Source organism: Thamnophis elegans, chromosome 2, assembly GCF_009769535.1.
Source record: "Thamnophis elegans isolate rThaEle1 chromosome 2, rThaEle1.pri, whole genome shotgun sequence".
NCBI lineage: Eukaryota > Metazoa > Chordata > Lepidosauria > Squamata > Colubridae > Thamnophis > Thamnophis elegans.
The window spans coordinates 141,077,203-141,095,932 of record NC_045542.1 but is presented as its reverse complement, the minus strand read 5'-3'; the positions used below and the strand labels follow the sequence as shown (position 1 = coordinate 141,095,932).

General features: G+C 41.1%; 1 protein-coding gene across 1 annotated transcript in view; it reads right to left on the bottom strand.

The window, feature by feature from the left end:
- Nucleotides 1-1,189: 1,189 nt before the first annotated feature.
- Nucleotides 1,190-18,730, bottom strand: part of FHIT (fragile histidine triad diadenosine triphosphatase) — a 992,634-nt gene continuing 975,093 nt past the window's right edge. Inside the window, exons 6-7 of the mRNA XM_032211734.1 lie at nt 11,052-11,161; nt 1,190-1,465 (exon numbers count right to left, since the gene is read on the bottom strand). Of these exons, the coding sequence (XP_032067625.1) occupies nt 11,060-11,161 (102 nt within the window). The 3' untranslated portion in view covers nt 1,190-1,465; nt 11,052-11,059. The remainder of the gene's footprint in view (nt 1,466-11,051; nt 11,162-18,730) is intronic.

The following is an 18,730-nucleotide window of genomic DNA, read 5'->3' as shown; positions in this document are numbered from 1 at the left end:
TGATGCACAGACCTTAGTATATTAAACCAGGAAATGCATCTTGATGTGGTTGTGTGACTCGCTTAATCAGCATTCTGTGTTGTGGCATGTTACTTTTGTCACACAGGAAGGGAGATTTGTGTCATTTACATCAGAGATGGTATTCAGCAGGTTCTGACCAGTTCTGGAGAACTGGTAGTAGAAATGTTGAGTGGTTCGGAGAACCAATAAATACCACCTCTGACTGGCCTCACCCCCATCTATTCTCTTCCTCCTGAGTCCCAGCTGATTGGGAAGAAATGGAAATTTTGCTGTAACCTTCCTCTGGAGTGGGGTGGGAATGGAGATTTTACAGTATCCTTCCCCTGCCATGCCCACCAAGCCACACCACACCCACCAAGCCATACCACAGAACCAATAGTAATTTTTTTTGAATCCCACCACTGATTTACATGAAAAGAAAATGAATCAACTTTATACTGGAATTTAAAAAAAATCAGCATACAAAGTCAAAAAGTTTCAGTATGGTGTCTATGTCACTAATGGTCTCATAAAACCTTCCCTTAGAACTGAATCATTTTCCTTTTAAAATAGAGGTAAGGAAGAGATGTTTCTAGCAATCCAGTAAAGTTTTCTGGAGTTGGTGGTAGAAATTTTCAGGCGCCATTACAAATGCAAGTATAAAAAGATACTATTTACATTGTTAAAGAACAAACTAATCAAACCCCCCCCCCCATCCCAGGGGTGGGCTTCAAAAATATCAGCAATGGGTTCTCTGCCCAATTGCGTGGGCGTGGCCATGGTGGGCGTGGCCTAGTCAGCCTCCTGCATCACAGGGGGCGTATATCAGGCTCCCAAGGCTTTCCTAGAGCCTCCAGGAGGGCATAAATGGCCTCCCCAGGCTCTGCAGGCCTTCTGGAGGCCGGAAACTGGCCTGTTTCCAGCCTCCCTGAACTTCCAGTAGGCCTGTTTTTCGCCCTCCCTGAGCCTCCGCACGTGCCCTGCACTTACCTGTATCCAAAACGGGCTGTGTGGAGACTCCTGGGAGGGGCGTCATGGGCAGGGCCAGCCAGGAGTTGGATTTGGGGGTTCTCTGAACTGCACAGAATCTTAGCTAGAGGGTCTCCCAAACCCCTGCGAATCCCCAGCAGCCCACCCCTGGTAACATCAATAAAATATTTTTTTTTCACAATATATTTATTATCGAGAATTTTAGTCTTTACTTTCGTTTTGAGATGTTACAACTCAGAAATATTTATTCACACCCATACACACCCCAAATTCCAATAACTTTAATGAAACCAAAGCTAAGAAGCATCTTAACCTAAGTGAGACTCTGACTGATAAAACATTCTTTGTTTCATCCAGTATCTCTAAATGAATATGTTGTCATCCTCCATCATTTCCATTCCAGGTTAGCCGAGAACAAAAGAGGCTCTTCTCCACTTCTCCCGCTTCAGAACTAATTGAAAAGATTGTGTTGCCCCTGAAAAAGATTGAATGTAAAATCAGATATTTTGTTAAATACAATAACATTTTGTCCCATATGTAAATAAGGCAAAAATTATATGATTAAGCAATCAGTATTCATCAGCATTTTCCAAGATATAATTTTTGATTGTAATAGAGGAAATGCAATATGCAGAGCTGAAAATTACAATTAAATCTTTGGGCATTGTCTATTTATAAATGTTGCCGGAATAGTATGCATGTCATCCAGATGTGTCATGCCAATGTGACAGTATAATAACTTGGCTCAGTCCTTCCCTCTCAGCCCTACTCACCTCACAGAGCAGCAATTATCATGACAAATATAATTATAATTTTGGAGATCCAGACTAGCACCATAACTTGCTTAACTTTATATTCATGTTACTTTTTATTTACTAAATTTATTTATTTAGTATGTTTAATGCCCACCCATCTCACTGATATGACGATTCTAGGCAGCTAAAATATAATAATAAAGAATAAAGGTAATGCAAAGCAATTAAAATTAGGGAAATTAAATACAAAGCTAAAAAAAAGAGGATGGCTGCCATGGGGGAAGAAATTCTCTGCTCCAAGAGCCATCCCCAACATGGCATGGCTCTAGCGGGCTCTCAAGCCACCTAGCAGTTTTCAGACTCTTCAAGAAGGCCAGGAGTGTTGGAGTGGACCTTACTTCCAGTGAGGAGATAGGTGGTGGCTACAGCAGAAAAGACTCTGATCTTGGACCTCTTCCACCCAAAATTCTTTAGCAGGCAGGATCTAAAGTAGGCCTATTCTGGTGGAGCAAGTGGGTGGACTTGCTAAGCAGCTAAGAAGACAACTCCTTAGATATCTTATATCTATAAAGAATATCTGGAGCCGTGGTGGCGCAGTGGTTAGAATGCAGTATTGTAGGCTAATTCACTGTTCACTGCCAGGAGTTCAATTCTGACCGGCTCAAGATTGACTCAGCCTTCCATCCTTCTGAGGTTGGTAAAATGAGGACACAGCTTGTTGGGGGCAATATGTTGACTCTGTAAACCACTTGGAGAGGATTGTAAAGCACTAAAGGGGCATATAAATCTTAGTGTTGCTAATTGACCAGATACAAAGTTTCCACTGCTTATGGAAATCTTGTAGAAGACGTACTGGGTCACAAACATTCAGTAAAAAGAGTTTAAATGTATGACAATCATTATAAAATGTGGTATAAGATCCTTGGTGCAACTGCCTCTCTTTGCAATTGATTTTCACTCATTAAAGCATAGCTCTCCCCCATCCTAGTTTTCTGAATATTTCTAATATGTATTCAGATTACTTATATACTGATGACTCACACCTTTTAAATTATATGTGAGAGTGATTGATTAAGAACAAGATAATGGAATTGTATTCAATAGATATATCAACCAGGCGTGTGGTCATGATGAAAAAGACAATATTTATTTCGGTGATGATGATTAAGAAAAGAATATAAAATAACTCAATGCATATTGTCATAATGTAAATCTAAGTTACAATTTTACTTGGAAAAGTATGAGGGAGAGAGCAAGGGAAATCAGCAAAGGCAGTGAGGGACAAAGAATTTAAAAGCAAATCATGATCAGAAAATACTGTGAACTCGAAACAGTCCGGAAAGGAAGGTTCAAAGACAAATAGCTTCAAGTTGGGAAATAAGAAGCATGATTGGCATGTATCCTATCTGCTGCAGAACTCCCTAGTTGTTTCTAACATGCAGTGTTTATATGTATGCACTAAATATTTTCAATCTCCAAAGATATATTCCCAAGAATAGCCAAAGACAAGCCAAATCTTGTAGATGATCTTGCATTCCACACTTATTAAGGGGATACTATATTGAAATAATCTGTGCAGTGCCATAAATAAAATCTGATGGATAGAAGTGGAATTTTCTGTTTAAAAAGTCACCATTCAGGCAATGGAGTGTGCATCTATAAATTCCATATTCTCTACATATATATTCTCTATACAGACTATATTCTCTATAAATACGTATTCTATATTCTCTGCATCTGAGTGAGAAGAATGCAGAATTTCATCCAGAAATGTGACTAATAGTATAGCCTTTATTGTCATTATACAAAATAAATACAATGACATTGGTTTTAGCCTCACTGGTGCAATCCATGACAACAACTACAAACAACATAAATAGTATAAAGAATAATCCCAAATTCCCAATGCAAGAAATTGGGGAGGAAAAAAAGAAAGAAAAAGAAAAACTAGTCATACGTTTCCGTGTGTGCGTGGAGTGATTGTGGTTGTGTTTAATAGCCTGACAGCCCAAGGATAGAAACTATTCTTAAACCTATTTGTTTGGCTGGCTATGTTTGATGTCTTCTGCCCGATGGTAGAAGTGTGACGAGACATTGACCAGGATGTGAATCATCTCTGAGTATCTTCCTTACTCTGCTAAAGCAGCAAGACATGGTCATGTCACCCAGTGGTGTTAGAGGGCAACCAATGGTTACTTGTGCCGAATTGATCATTTTCTGTGGTACCTTCCTGTCCACAACAGTTAAAATAGTCTACTATACTGTAATGCAATATGTGAGGACACTTTCTATGGTGGACCAATAGAAAGAGGTCATCAGCCATTGTTCCACCTGATTTATTCGCAGGACTCTAAGGAAATGAAGGTCTCTGTTGGACCTTGCCAATCATCATGTGCTGTTTTTCCAGGTAAGATCTTGACTAATAAGCACTCTCATGAATTTAAAAGAGAAAACACAGACTCCTCAATATACAGTGGGGCAGGTTCCTCTCTGTGCTTCTGGAAATCTAGCACCATCTCCTTTGTCTTACTAGTATTTAGATGTAAGCACTACAGCTATTAATGCTCTGGAAATTTTTATAGGGAACAGGTCCATAAACATTGGGGAGCTCTAATTTGAAGTAATTTCTTCCTTACCTGCTTCCTTACTTTCTTTTTATATTTGAAATATGGATTCTACTCATAATCTCCTTCCCTTCCATCAATTTATGCTGCAGGTAGTTTTCAATTTACAACCATTCAAAGTTACCACAACATTGAAAAGTGTGACTTACCACACCAACCCTCACACTTATGACCATTACTGCATATGTACACTCATGGGAAGAAAACTGGGGTACTTGGCAACCAACCTATATTTATAACGGTTTCAGTGACTTGTCATCACCATTTGAAATTTTCCCAGCCAGATTCTACAAGCAAAATCAATGGAGGGTGGGAAAACTCGATTACCATTAACTGTGGTAATTCGCTTAAATGAGCCATGGTGGTGCAGTGGTTCAAATGTGGTACTGCAGGCTATTTCTGCCGGCTGCCAGCTGCCTGCAATTTGGCAGTTCAAATCTCACTAGGCTCAAGGTTGACTCAGCCTCCCCTTCTTCCGAAGTGAGTAAAATGAAAACCTAGACTGTTGGGGGCAATATGCTGACTCTATAAAACTGCTTAGAGAGGGCTGTAAAGCACTGTAAAGCGATATATATAAGTCTAAGTGCTATTACTATTAACAACTGTGGCAGCAAAAGCCATAAAATCTGGCACGTCACTTAACAATAACAACAAAATCTAGTCCGAACTGTGGTTGTAAGTTGAGGACTAACTTTTCTTGCCAGAGAGGTTCATATTAGCAATTGCCAACAACCAGTTTGTATTTGACTATAAACCTTTTTGTTAATATTGACTTTTACTGAAATTCAGTTCAAAGGAAATAAATAAATTAAATAAACTCTTGCTTTCCGTTTGCTCCTTCTTATTGCTGCAAATCCTTTGGAACGGCCTCCAAAATGCGAGGCAGACTTGCTAGGTTTGGGATATTTCCCCCTTCCTCTTTATTGACTTTTAAATAATTTGAAAATCTGTTTAAACAAAAGGGAGTCAATCATCAAACTGCTGATGGAAAGAGAATGTTTTGTGGCCCTGCCATTCTAAGTGACAGATGTTGTCCACGTGGGGGTGAGCTTATGTGCTCTTGATGTAAGGAGATTTCTGAAGGTGACTTGGAGAAAATATATTCCTTCTAACACCAAAGACTTTCTTTATTTTTTCAATGTTTAGAAATTAGAAATCTTATGCGTGAGAGTCAATTCTTCTTTGGTAATTAATGGTTCTTACAGCTGGCTGAGTGGGTGAAATAATTAATAGCACTTAAGACTTGGAGTGTGTTGAAATCCACCTCTGATTACCAAAATGTATATTTGTGCAAGGTTTATATGCAAACAGTCCCAGAATGGAGACACAAGCAGATCACAGAGATGAATGGCACTTAGGAAGAAAAAGACCCTTTGTTGATGCTGTGCCAAGAATTTGTCATTGTGTTTCTTTCTTCCAAACTGAAAACATATGACAGCAATCATAGATGGAAGTGATTGTATATGAAGAATAATGCTCACGCATCTATTCTAAGGAAAGCTGGGAAAATGTCAAAAACTGAATTTGAGAAAATATCTCTTTCTTTGGAAATATTATCCATTGCATGCATTTTCACTAAGTCTACAAAAGACTGTCAAATCATTGGACCAATTGATTCAAACTTCTTTTGACAGAGGTTGTGATGGGGGGGGGGGAATCCTCAATTGATTTTTCTTAGTTAATTAGTTGGTTATCATATCTCTATCAGCTATTCTAATAAAGAGCAAAGAAAAATAGGGCTAGTTTTTCCTATGTTTGAGAGAAGATTTCTCAGGTTTAAACCATGTTTTCAGGACTTACTGTACAATTTCCATGTGTTTCTTATCTCAAAATGGTGGGAAATAATGCCATCCTTGATCAGGAATAGGAGTTTGGAGAGATACAACAGCCCCAGAAGAAGAAGAAAAGGAGTCATCTACAACATACAAGGTAATGACCACAACAATCACTACGTAGGAGAAACAAGAATGCTCACACACAAGAAGACTGACAGAGTGCACCCATGAATACTACGTTGTCACTCTGGCGAAGTAGCCATCAATAGACACGTAGACATAAACAATAGCTACAGACTGTGCAAAAGAGACAATCAACAAGCCAAAAGGGGAACAAAAAGACCAAACTACATCCCCACCAGCAATCAACACTCAGATGAGCATAGATTAACTTCAAGATTAACATCAGAACAACAATCAAGAAGCAAACAATACTCTAATCAAGGAACTGCCAAACAAGCTAACAATAAAGAGCTCAACCAAAGAACCTCCAAGACCACTTCCACCAACAGGGAAGATTGACAGGGCAAATCACTAGAATATAAACTGAGAGCAAAGCCCATCCCTTGCTAGAACTGATGCTGTTCCATAGATAGACAGACAGAGAGGCAGGCAGACAGGTAGAATAACTGTATTGTCACTTTGAATGTACACTAATTGACATACACTAAAATGAAAATTCAGTGCATAGAGCTCTCAAAGGATCACCACCTCCAATATATACTACATAAACATGACAAAATAAATAAATAAACTAAAAATTGTGAATATACCCATATGTATTATTTGATACAGAAAAACAACAGAGTCTAGTTCAGATGTATACATGTACATGGTGACAAAAACGAATCTTGCAAGTTCACCAAACAGATGGCATAGGGAACAAAGCTGTTACAGAATTTGGTAGTTCTGCTAGAAATATTTTGAAACCTCCTCCCAGAGGGGAGCAACAGAAATTGTAGGGGGTCTCTAACAATGCTTTGAGCTCTAAGCTCAAAGCATTGTTATAAGTAGTATCCCGAATAACAGGAAGCAAGCTTCCTATAATCTTCTCAGCTGTCCTTACCCCTCTCTGTATGGACTTTCTATCTGAGGCACTACAGCCACCAAACCAAACAGGGGGTGCAGATTGTTAAAATGCTCTCAATCGTGTCTCTGTAAAAAGTGGCCAGGACCAAAGGAGAAATGTGTGCTCTCCTTATCCGACGTAGGAAGTGCAGGCACTGGTTTGCATGCTTCACTTATGAATGACATGTGGAGAGACCACTTCCAATTGTTCATTACCTAGTTTGAATCATGAAATGTCTGCAAGAAAACAAGCAAGTTCCGAGACCCTTCATTTCAACCTGTGCTACAAATATTCTCCTTTATTAGGATTGGGAAGTATATGATCTTGGGACTCTTGGATGCCCATCAATGAGGATACCAGATAGGGAGAGACTGCCCTAAAGTCTATGAAAGAGATTGGATGAAGTTGATATGGTCCAACTGTCTTGGATTATCACCCCCAAATCCACAGGGATTCTTCTTCCAATACTGCCTTCAGCATAAATATGAAAGGTGGCTGATCTCCTGCCTATCAGCTATTCTGAAAGCACATCGGAATAAAAATTAGAATAACTCTTGGCAATAGTGCAAAGCTTGCAAAGGCACCGTTAGGATAAATTAAGTGCTTATTTATTATATTCAAATGATTTTCTTCCCTTCCCCATCGCTCATATTAATGGGAAAGAAAGCAATCTGCAGTTCCTCAAGACCTCCTTGACCTGGACGGTTCAGGAAGTGCTGATGCTTGAATGTGTTAATGGAAGAAAAGAAAAATTGCAATTCAGTTATTTTTCCTTAAAAAAAAAATGCTTTAATTAGAATGTGATTTCTCATGTTGTGATCCTATTGTCCACAGTGAAAGCTCATTAAGCAACTGGCACAATTGGCTGGCTAATCCAGGGCAGCTGAGTGGAGTTCAGAAAGCTGATTGTTATGTGAGAAGATAACTGGTTCTGATTCAGCATTATAGAACTTTACTGCATGAATGCTGCAAATTGGTGATGGAAGAAGGGCAGCAGATAAAACTGAAAAGATACTGTTTTTTTTTTCCTAAGCACACTTTTTCACTCTTTGAAAGGACACCTTTTCAAGGCTTTTCCTCAGGGGTGATATTCACTCACCTTTCCTATCAGTTTGCAAATGTGAGAACGTGCCACCCTTCGCCCATGCACATAGCCTTTTGCACATGTGCTTTTGGCGAAAAAAGGGCCTAAATGGGATGCCATAGACCCTGAGTGTGTGGGCAGGACCACCCATGATTTCTGCTACTGGTTTGGGTGAACTGGTCCGAACCAGTAGAATACCACCTCTGCTTGTCCTCTAGTTTCTGTGAAACTACAAGTAGTTCTGGATTTATGACTGTATTGAAGCTAGTGCCCATCATGATCGTAAATCAAGACAGTTGTATTTTATGACCTTTTTTTTTTGCAGCGGTCATATAATTTTAGCTGCTGTTCACTGCCCAGAGGGACAAGTTTGAGACAAACAGCCATATTAATTGAAGCAAAAAAAAAAAAAACCACACACACATGCACACAATGAAGGCAAGAATTTAGAATTCTGTTTTAGAATCCTGTTTTCTTTAGATTATGCATCCTGCTATGTCTTCCTGTGTTTTCTGTCACTTGCCCTAGGTCTCCACAATGTACCTTTGCCTTCGTAGTTCCCTGGGTTTTTTGGAAACTTAAGGCCTTAATCCTTCTCATTTTTGTTCAGGAAGCATTTTTACAAAGGGAAAACTGTTCATAGAAGAGGCATTCCCATCAGTTCCTCACATTCTTCACTATATCTTATTGATATGACACGACTATAAATTTACAAAGAAGTTCAGTGATTCCTGACAGAGAGATTTGATCCTGTAATGGAAGGTAATTCCTAAAGAACACATTACTTAGTGATTGTGCATATATCATTTCACCTCAAATGTTTATCTAAATCTCATAACTAGGAGAGGAAAATGGCTGATTTTAAAACAATTGGAAGCTAACTGTTTATATTTCTAGCTCAAACAATGATTAGTTGTCACATAAACATCAGGTGTTAGATGAATAAGGATTTACATAATAACTGGCCACTTGAAGATGTGTGGACTTCAGCTTCCAGAAAACTTTATGCTTGTTCATGTTTAGGAATGAAGGAGAGATGCTTGAATGCCACTCAAATGCTGAGGTCAACTCAACAAATAAAGCATGCATTTAAAAAGTTATGTTTTGCAATGTGTATGGCAGTGGGAAATAGAGAGATTATTTTAAAAAGGAAAATTTCCAAAGAATATCAATGAATGAAAATTCTGGACAAACGAGATGTGAATTTTACACGGATTTTCTTTAGTCAAATTCTTAATGTGATTTGGAAGTGGGACCAAATGACAAATGTTATGAAACTGATTGATTTGTCCACCGAAAGATAATTTCCCCAAATTTTAGAAATTATAACAAGAATACTACAATATTGTCCACAAAGGATTATTTAATAATGCACTCATTGTAAACATAGTAGCAGATTTTTATTACATTTCTTATAGTCCATTTTTCCTGCAATACTCTAACATGGCTTCCCTTCTATAAAACTATATAGACACTCCTCATGTTACAATGACAATTGAGACTGGGATTTCCATCACTGAGCAATGTGATTGTAAAATGCATATGACTGAATTACTTAGTGACAGCAAGCCCAATCACTCTCATGAGGCCCATTTGGGTTGTTAAGTGGGAAGAGGCAGAAGTCCCAGGCAAGCAGGCTGGTGGGTGAGGGTGTAGGTAATCCAGGATGGTAAGGAGGTGCTAAACATGGTTGCTATAGAGTACAGGTGAGCATGTGAGGGTAGGGTGGAATACTTTACACCTCCCTTCTCATAGTGTCAATGGGGAGGTGGGTGCTGCCAGCAGACAGTATGGATTGCAGACAGACAAAAAAGAAAAAAAATAGTTACTTCTGACTTCCTGCCAGCTTCTCCATTGATTTTGCTTCTGGGAAACTGGCAGGGAATGTCGGAAATGACATTCATTGAAGTGTCATAATCATAAACTGGACACAAAGCAATAGCAATACCACTTAGACTTATAGGTTTCATAGTGCTTTACAGCCCACTCTAAAATGGCTTACAGTCAGCATATTGCTCCCAACAATCTGGGTTCTCATATTACTGACCTCAGAAGGATGGAAAGCTGAGTCAACCTTGAGCCAGTGAGGATCGAACTCCTGGCTGTGTGAAGAATTAGCCTGCAATACTGCATTCTAACTACCACAGAGTCCTAGATTCATGCAATCATGTGATTGCAAGAACATTGAAATGGTTGGAACTATGGAACTCATTGGAACGGTGTGGCTTGGTTATAAGTCCCCACATTCAGCGCTACTTGTAACTTTCAATGATCCCTGAATGAGTGGACTTAACTTATATGTGGGAAGATACAATTGCTAGGGTTCTGAGTAATGCATCCAAGGCAGGTAGATACCTCAAAGGATATGTTTATTGGATAAATCATATCGGCACAGCTGGTGAAAATTAACTCTGACAGTTCCACGGTTTTCACCTAATTAGAAGAATCAAACTCTCCCCTCCCCCCAGGTATCACAGGTCACATTGTCCAATGAAGATGGAAGGCAGGTGCTTCTCCTCTTTCAATGGTCACCTGTTTCAATGACCTTGGTTCCCACTGGAAAGAATTTTGTTTTGACTGGAACCTGGGCTATCTCCACCCTTCCCCCTCTCAGGCTTCATGGCAACTATGAGGCAGCACAGGATGGCTTCAGCCAGGTTCACTACAAAGTTGACAAAAGTTATATACTGTAATACATAATTCCTATAATATATGATAAGTAAATGTATCATTCTCTACATAAGGAGTAGTTACCTCTTCATTCACTGAAAATATTTCTTGAGGATTGCAGCTTCAATTGCCATTTCTTCCTCAGATCTCCATTTGCTGGGGGAATCTTCGGCCTCTTTGTCATGACGCTGAAGCTTAATAGGAAAGAAGAAAGAGTTATTATTTTGAGGGGGGAAGTAACTGAAACCATGAATGTTATGATAATAAAGGGTGGTGTTTTTAGCCTGTTCTTTGATTCCAATAATTTATTTCTGATTTTTGATTAATTGGGAAGATTTCAAATTCTGGAACTTCACCCTCTCAACTTCCTCAGCTTTTAGTTCCTCCAACTCATTTACCTTATACACAACATGTATGTATACATGTACACAATGTTTTGTGCAGGGTGGGTTCCAGCTGCCATTACTACCAGTTCAATAGAAAAAAAAATGCGCTCCCCACGCATGCGCATTTTCATTTAAAATGATCTGCACATGCAACATTAAAAAATGAATAAAAATTACATTATTTTAATGAAGATTGTTCTGCGCATGTGCAGAACAGAAAATCAAGATTAGCACCATCGAGGATAGAACCGGTACGGTCCCGTGTCCACCGGAGTTACTACCTATTTGGCCGAACTGGACCGAATAGGTAGGAACCCAACTCTGGTTTTGTGTAAAAGAAGAACCAGGAGACAAAACCAAAAGCGAGTATATACTGTACCTAGTATTTCTGTAATATATAGAAAGAAACAGTGAATATTTCCTAATGCATCTATTACAGAAAGAAGACCAGACACCTCAGAAATCTAATACTTGAGAAGCAATTTAGGCAAGGAGAACTTCAGAAGCATCTCCATGTGTGACATGATCAACGTATCTTAAAGCAACCAGAAGGAACACAAAGGAAACCATTTTTCTAGGAGAAGCCTTCTCTGACGGTGGGTCTTAACCTCATTCTAGGCTGAGGCTTACAATTTAATAAAGCTTTTGTTATAGGTCAAATGTAGTCAGCCTATTACAGTTGAATCAGATACATGGAGGGCTGGAAATAAAATAAATGGATTGTGAGAAAGAGAGAGTGAAATCATCCTTGTTGAGAAAAACTCACCCATTCCCAAAGATGGGGGGGTGTTAAAAAAAAGGAAAGGTAAGTGGAAGCAGTAACAGTTTACATTTCATGTTCACTCAGATGTAGATCTCACTCATTCCATCTTTCAGTGTTAGTGGATTTCACTCCTGCCTTCAACAACAATCACATTATACAACTCATTCTTATCCCCCCCTAATCCAGGCATCTATAAGCACATCTGGCCTCGATTTTTAGTGTCTGAAACAAATAACAGAATGCCAGGGTTGGAATGGACCTTGGAGGTCTTCTAGTCCAACCCCTGGTGCTTAAATCCTGCCTGTGGGATCAGCCTGGAAATATCAAAGGGACGGGCCATGGTGCCTCTGGTGGTTAAACAGGCTGCACCTCATTTTCACCCTCCATGGTCTCCTGCAGCACTCTGCCAGCCAAAAACGGCCCCCAAAATGGCCCCAAAACAGGCCAGAAATGCCAGAAGAGTGCTGCAGAAGGCTATGGAAACGAGGTGAAGGGGGGGCGCACAAGTACCCCACACACCAGGGGGTGGGTTCCGGCTTCTGTTACTGCACTAAGTGTGCCTGTGCAGAAGTAAAAAAATGCTTCTGTGCATGTGCAGAAGCAAAAAACAAGATCGCAGTGCCTACGGTGTCGCCAATATAACTGGTTCCGGCGCATGGCCAACTGAGATACTACCTACTCGGCCAAACCAGTAGGAACCCATCTCTGCTCTGCACCCTGTTTTGGCCGTCATGGTGCTGGAGGAGGCATCCATCCTGTGCCCCCCCCACCATCCTCTCTGCCTGCCCATGGAGGAGAACTACAATGCTGATCTGGCCCTCGAAGAAATCCAGGTTGACACCCCTTTCCTGTATCATTTCAGACAAATGGTTGTCTAGTCTCTCTCTAGAAACCTGCAGTGTTGGAGCACCCACAACTTCTGGATACAAGTTGTTCCACTGATTAATTGTCTAACTGTCAGGAAATTTCTTCTTAGTTCTAGGTTGGTTCTCTCCTTGTTTAGTTTCTATCCATTGATTTTTGCCCTGCTTTCAGATGTCTGGAGAATAAGTTGACCTCCTCTTCTTTATGGCAGCCCCTTAGATATTGGAACCCTTCTATCATGTCACCCTCTAGTCCTACTCCCTGTCTCCTTTCATGCAGAGGAGAAGATTGATCAAAGCAACATTTCTAATCTCATCTAGATAGCATTTCCCAAATTTGGCAACTAAAGTTACCATCTAGGCTGGGGAATTCTTGTGGTTGAAGTCCACACATCTTAAAGTTGCCAAGTTTTAAAACACTGATTAAGATGGACAGTTGGGCTTGAGGAGCTGCCTATCATTCACAATTCTCACAACCCCCTACAGCTTTCAATATGACTTTGCTCAAGAGACTCATGGGAAACTTATAACTGTGGCCAAGAACACCATTTAGAAAAAGCAGATCCTTTGCCAAGGAGCTTCTAAATCTGTGCCTCCATGTTGCACTGCAGAAGCGTGTCAGAAGCAACTAGCGCTTCTGGGTTGAGGGGAATAGCTGGTGACATCACCGTTGCCCAGGAGATGCCCCAGGGGGCTCCTGTCATGTCACCGGCAGAATCTGGAGTGAAAGACGGGAGCTCATACAACCCTATGGCAGCACTTGGTTCTCAAACATGGGCTTGATAACCTCTAACTCGGCATCCTAACCACGCAAGCCACTGTGCTCCTTGCCTCCATGTTATTTCCTCTAATTGTACATTTCCACTGTGTAAGTGCTTGTCAAATCCTGGGCAAGCTGTTGATTTGGGAGATGACAGTAATTTTGTATATTTTTGAACTGGGACTTTCTTGCTGCAAAGTGGAAGAAAGAGTGAGATTGCTTTGTGTGGATGAGTTAATGAATGACATATTGAACATCCCCAGGGGTGGGTTTCAAAAATTGTTCGAACCACCTCTGTGGGCGTGGCCTCCTTTGTGGGAGTGGCTTGCCGCCCATGTGACCGGATGGGAGTGGCTTGCCGCCCATGTGACCGGATGGGAGTGGCTTGCCGCCCATGTGACCGGATGGGAGTGGCTTGCCACCCATGTGACCGGATGGGAGTGGCTTGCCGCCCATGTGACCGGATGGGAGTGTCCAAGACGATGTTATTACTAGATATTACTAATTACTAGATATTATTAATATTACTAGATCATTATTAATGCATAGATAACTGTGGGACATTACACACCCACCCACACCCACAAACTATGACAGTGCTAGGAAAACACCAAAAAAATAAAAATCCCCCCCCCCAAAAAAAAAGACTGCCAATGAAACCAGTTTTTTTTTTCCTAAGCCTAAGAACAGGAAAGACAAAGTCACTGGAATAAAAACCATCAAGGTAATGTGGAAAATTATAAAGGACAGGCACTCACAGAACCATCAACCACCTCAGAATTACCTAAACAAGTAAGGTGACCAGATTTTCAGATTGATAAAGAGGGACACCATTGACCGGAGGGGGGGGGGAGCTAGGCCGCGGCAGTTACTGCCAACCCGCGACCTCGCTAGGGACGTCTGGTCACCTTAATTATATACATCCTCTCTCTCTCTATCCATCCATCCATCTGTCTAACTGCCTGCCTATCTAGTTATGGTATCCCTCTCCCTCTTTCCCCCTCTCTTTCTCCATCCATCTATCTGCTTGCCTACCTATCTCTCTCTCTTTCTCTCTATCCATCCGTCTATCTGCCTGCCTATCTGTCTATCTAGTTATGGTCTCTCTCTCTCTCTCTCCCTCTCCCTCCCTCATTATCATCTATCTCAGTGTTTCTCCACCTTTTTATAAAAATATTTTTTTTAATTTTTTTTGTTACAGACGGCACATGCCAACAACAATAAAAACAAAACAAAACAAAAAGAAAAAAACCCATCATCACATATAGCATGTCGTTTGGTTACAAGTGTTTTAACATTTATCATTCTTATACATTTATTATTTCATTTAATAGGTTATAATATACAGTTTGGGTTGCTTTGTTTACCATCCCTTCCTCCTGTTATAACACCACCTTATTTTCCCTTTCTTTTCTCCCTCCCTTCTCTACTTTCCTCCTTCTTCCTCTCCTTCCCCTTCCTTCTTCCCTTACCTTTCTCCTACTCCTGCTCTTCCTCTTCCCCTTTCTACCCTCTCTCCCCCTCTTTCTCTCCTTTCCATCCTCCTCTCCTTACCTCTTTCTTCTTTCCCCCATCTTCCTTTCATTCTCTCCTCCTTTCTCCCTTTCTCCCAACTCCCTTTCTGGGAGTTGAAGTCCACACACTTTCAAGTCTCCAAGGTGGAGAAAGACTGATCTATCTAATTAATATAATTATTTCTCCCTCTCTTTTTCACTCTCTTTCCAGCGCATACACGCAAATGCATAGGGCAGCCCACCTCACACACAGGTAACTCCGGGCGGCTTACGGGAAGAGGACAGCTCACCCACGCGGGGGGGGGGGGGCAGGATTTCGCCAAGAAAAGTTAACTTTCCTGCGAAAGGGGCCGGCAGCCTCTCAGCTCTTCCCGGCCGGGAAGACCTCCCCCCACTTCCACTCCTGCGACCCTCCTCCCGCCTCCTCGGAGCTTCAAGCAAGCTAACTGGGAAGGCCGGGGAAGAAGTAGAAACGGCAGCGTGAGGTCAGCGGTCCTTGGGGGCGCGGCGGAAGCCCTGCAAAAGTGCTCCTTTCCCGGCTCGGCTACCATTGCTGCTGCTGCGGGCGGAAGGAGAGGAGGAGGAGGAAGAAAATAAAGCGGCGGGATGGTCCCTGCAGCCGCCGACGCGGGAAAGGTGCGCTTTGACAGCCCTGCCAAAGCGCTCCTTTCCCGGCTCGGCTGCCATTGCTGCTGCTGCGGGCGGAAGGAGAGGAGGAGGAGGAAGAAAATAAAGCGGCGGGATGGTCCCTGCAGCCGCCGACGCGGGAAAGGTGCGCTTTGACAGCCCTGCCAAAGCGCTCCTTTCCCGGCTCGGCTGCCATTGCTGCTGCTGCGGGCGGAAGGAGAGGAGGAGGAGGAAGAAAATAAAGCGGCGGGATGGTCCCTGCAGCCGCCGACGTGGGAAAGGTGCGCTTTGACAGCCCTGCCAAAGCGCTCCTTTCCCGGCTCGGCTACCATTGCTGCTGCTGCGGGCGGAAGGAGAGGAGGAGGAGGAAGAAAATAAAGCGGTGGGGTGGTCCCTGCAGCCGCCGAGGCGGGAAAGGTGCGCTTTGACAGGGCTTCCTCTCCGGAGAGGCGTTTTTTAAAAAGAAAAACCCTGCAGGCACCCAGCGACAGGGGCTAGGAGCTAGGAACCCAGAAGTTAATTACTTCCGGGTTCACTGACGAACCGGATCGCAAGAACCGGTGCGAACCGGTAGGAACCCACCCCTGAACATCCCTGAAGCTCTAACGCAACAATGACAACAACAACAGTCTGCCATAGCACAATGTTATCCGCTTTAATAAAACAACTTAAAAACCGGCTGTCAACTTTACTGGCAACTTCACACTGGGGTGTGTGGAGGGGAGGCAGGGAAGGGAGGAAGTGAATCCTTTTCTCCCAAAGAGAAATATTCAAAGACTGTTGTCTGTTTACAAGTGATCAAAAGTGACAGTTGGCGCTTATTGGTGGAGAAGCTTTTTCTGCTTAAAGCGAAACAGGAGGCTAATTTATCAGGAAAGCCAGGAAGCCAAACTTCGGTAATGATCTGCTTAAAGAAAAGAAGATTTTAGAAAGATATTTGTACCACACAATAAGGATTTGAAGCAAAATGGCAGTAAGGTGTGTGTTTTTTTTTAAAATAAAGTCTGCCTTGATGCTGAGCAATGTGTGAATTTTTTTCTTGACAATTTAGATTTCCAAAGCTGAAATAACACCAGCCAGAATGGCTAGAGAGGTTTTAATTAATTTCTAACAGCACAACAGGTCAAAGTTCTCTTATATTTATCCTTGCTTTAAAGATCTTTAAAACGGTGCTGTGACCTTAGAGTTGCTTTTATTAAAAGTTTCTTTTTTAGAAAGATTGTGTGCATTGCACACAGAGGTCTCGGCTTTCCTTTCCCAGCATTTTCTCCTTTCTGTCCTGTTATCTGCTTTAGATAAAAACTAACATCACAAACACCTCTCCAATTGTGAGGTGTTCATTGAAGAAGCTGGAAATGAATAATTATGTCAAAGAAATTGGATAAAGGCAGCATTCTAGAGATTAGATTATAGGCTACAAAACCAAGTTGAAGAATCAATTGTTTTCCTTACAGAGTAGTTGTAGCTTCATCAAAGATCAAATGCATTTAAAAGTTAACAGCAGCATTATGAGAAGATAAATTATGTTGGGGTTAGATTTTAATACAGAAAACACAGTCCTTTCCCTTTTTAATATATATATATATATATATATATATATATATATATATATATATATATATATATATATATATATATATATATATATATATATATATATATATATCCCTCTGCTTTCCTTTCTCTAGATTAAGTCCTAATAAGATACATAATGAAATCTCACATCTTGTACAAATAGTCCTTTATTTACAGCCACAATTGAGCCCAAAATGTCTGTTGTTAAGTGAAGCATTTGTTAAGTGAGCTTTGTCCCATTTTATGACTTTTCTTGTCCCAGTTGTTAAGTGAGTCATTGCATTTGTTAAGTTAGTAACATGGTTGTTAAGTGAATCTGGCTTCCCCATTGAGTTTACTTGTCAGAAGGTTGCAAAAGGGAATCACATGACCTTGGGACACAGCAAACGGTCATAAATATGAACCAGTTGACAAGTGTTGGAATTTTGATCACATGAATATGGGGATGCTGCAAAGGTTGTCACTGTGAAAAATGGGCCTAAATCAGATTTTTCAGTGCTGCTGTAACTTTGAATGGTCACTAAACAAACTGTTGTAAGTCAAGGATTAATTGTATTGCTTATAGCTATAACACTTAGTCTTATATACCCCTTCATAGTGCTTTACAGCCCTCTCTAAGTGGTTTACAGAGTCAACAAATTGCCCCCAATATTCTGGGTCCTCATTTTACCGACCTCGGAAGGATAGAAGGCTGAGCCAACCTTGAGATTCAATCTGCCGAACTGTAAGCAGCCAATGATCAGCAGAAGTAGCCTACAGCACTGCACTCTAATCACTGCACCACTGCGGCTCTATGAACTTAAAAACTCTACAATTTAACTATTTGCTGTGGGAATGGTGATTTCCAGTCCATCCTGGAATGCAGAACAGCCAAAGAATGTATTTCTCCAGTTGTATCTATGGTAGTACTACGATCAAATTTTTGAACTTTATTCATTTGCTGTTTATTAATTTTTGGCCTATAAAAGGCACAGAATCTCTTTATCATATGGTCTTGGAGTCCTTCAAGAAAGTTGGATTTCTACCAATTGATTTGCCTGTCAAATTGTTTCTAATGCTTAATCTGATGATTAGACCAACAACCATCTTTGTTCAGCATATTATTTCTCACATTAGCCGACCAGATGCCCCTGAGGTGTTTGCAAGCAGAAAATAGGAACACACATCTGTTCTGTCATTATTCCCTTGCAACTGGTATATAAAGGCATATTGCCCCCAATCCAGAAGTAACCCTGATGCTTAAGATTAATAGCCCTAGACAGAACTGTTCACTGT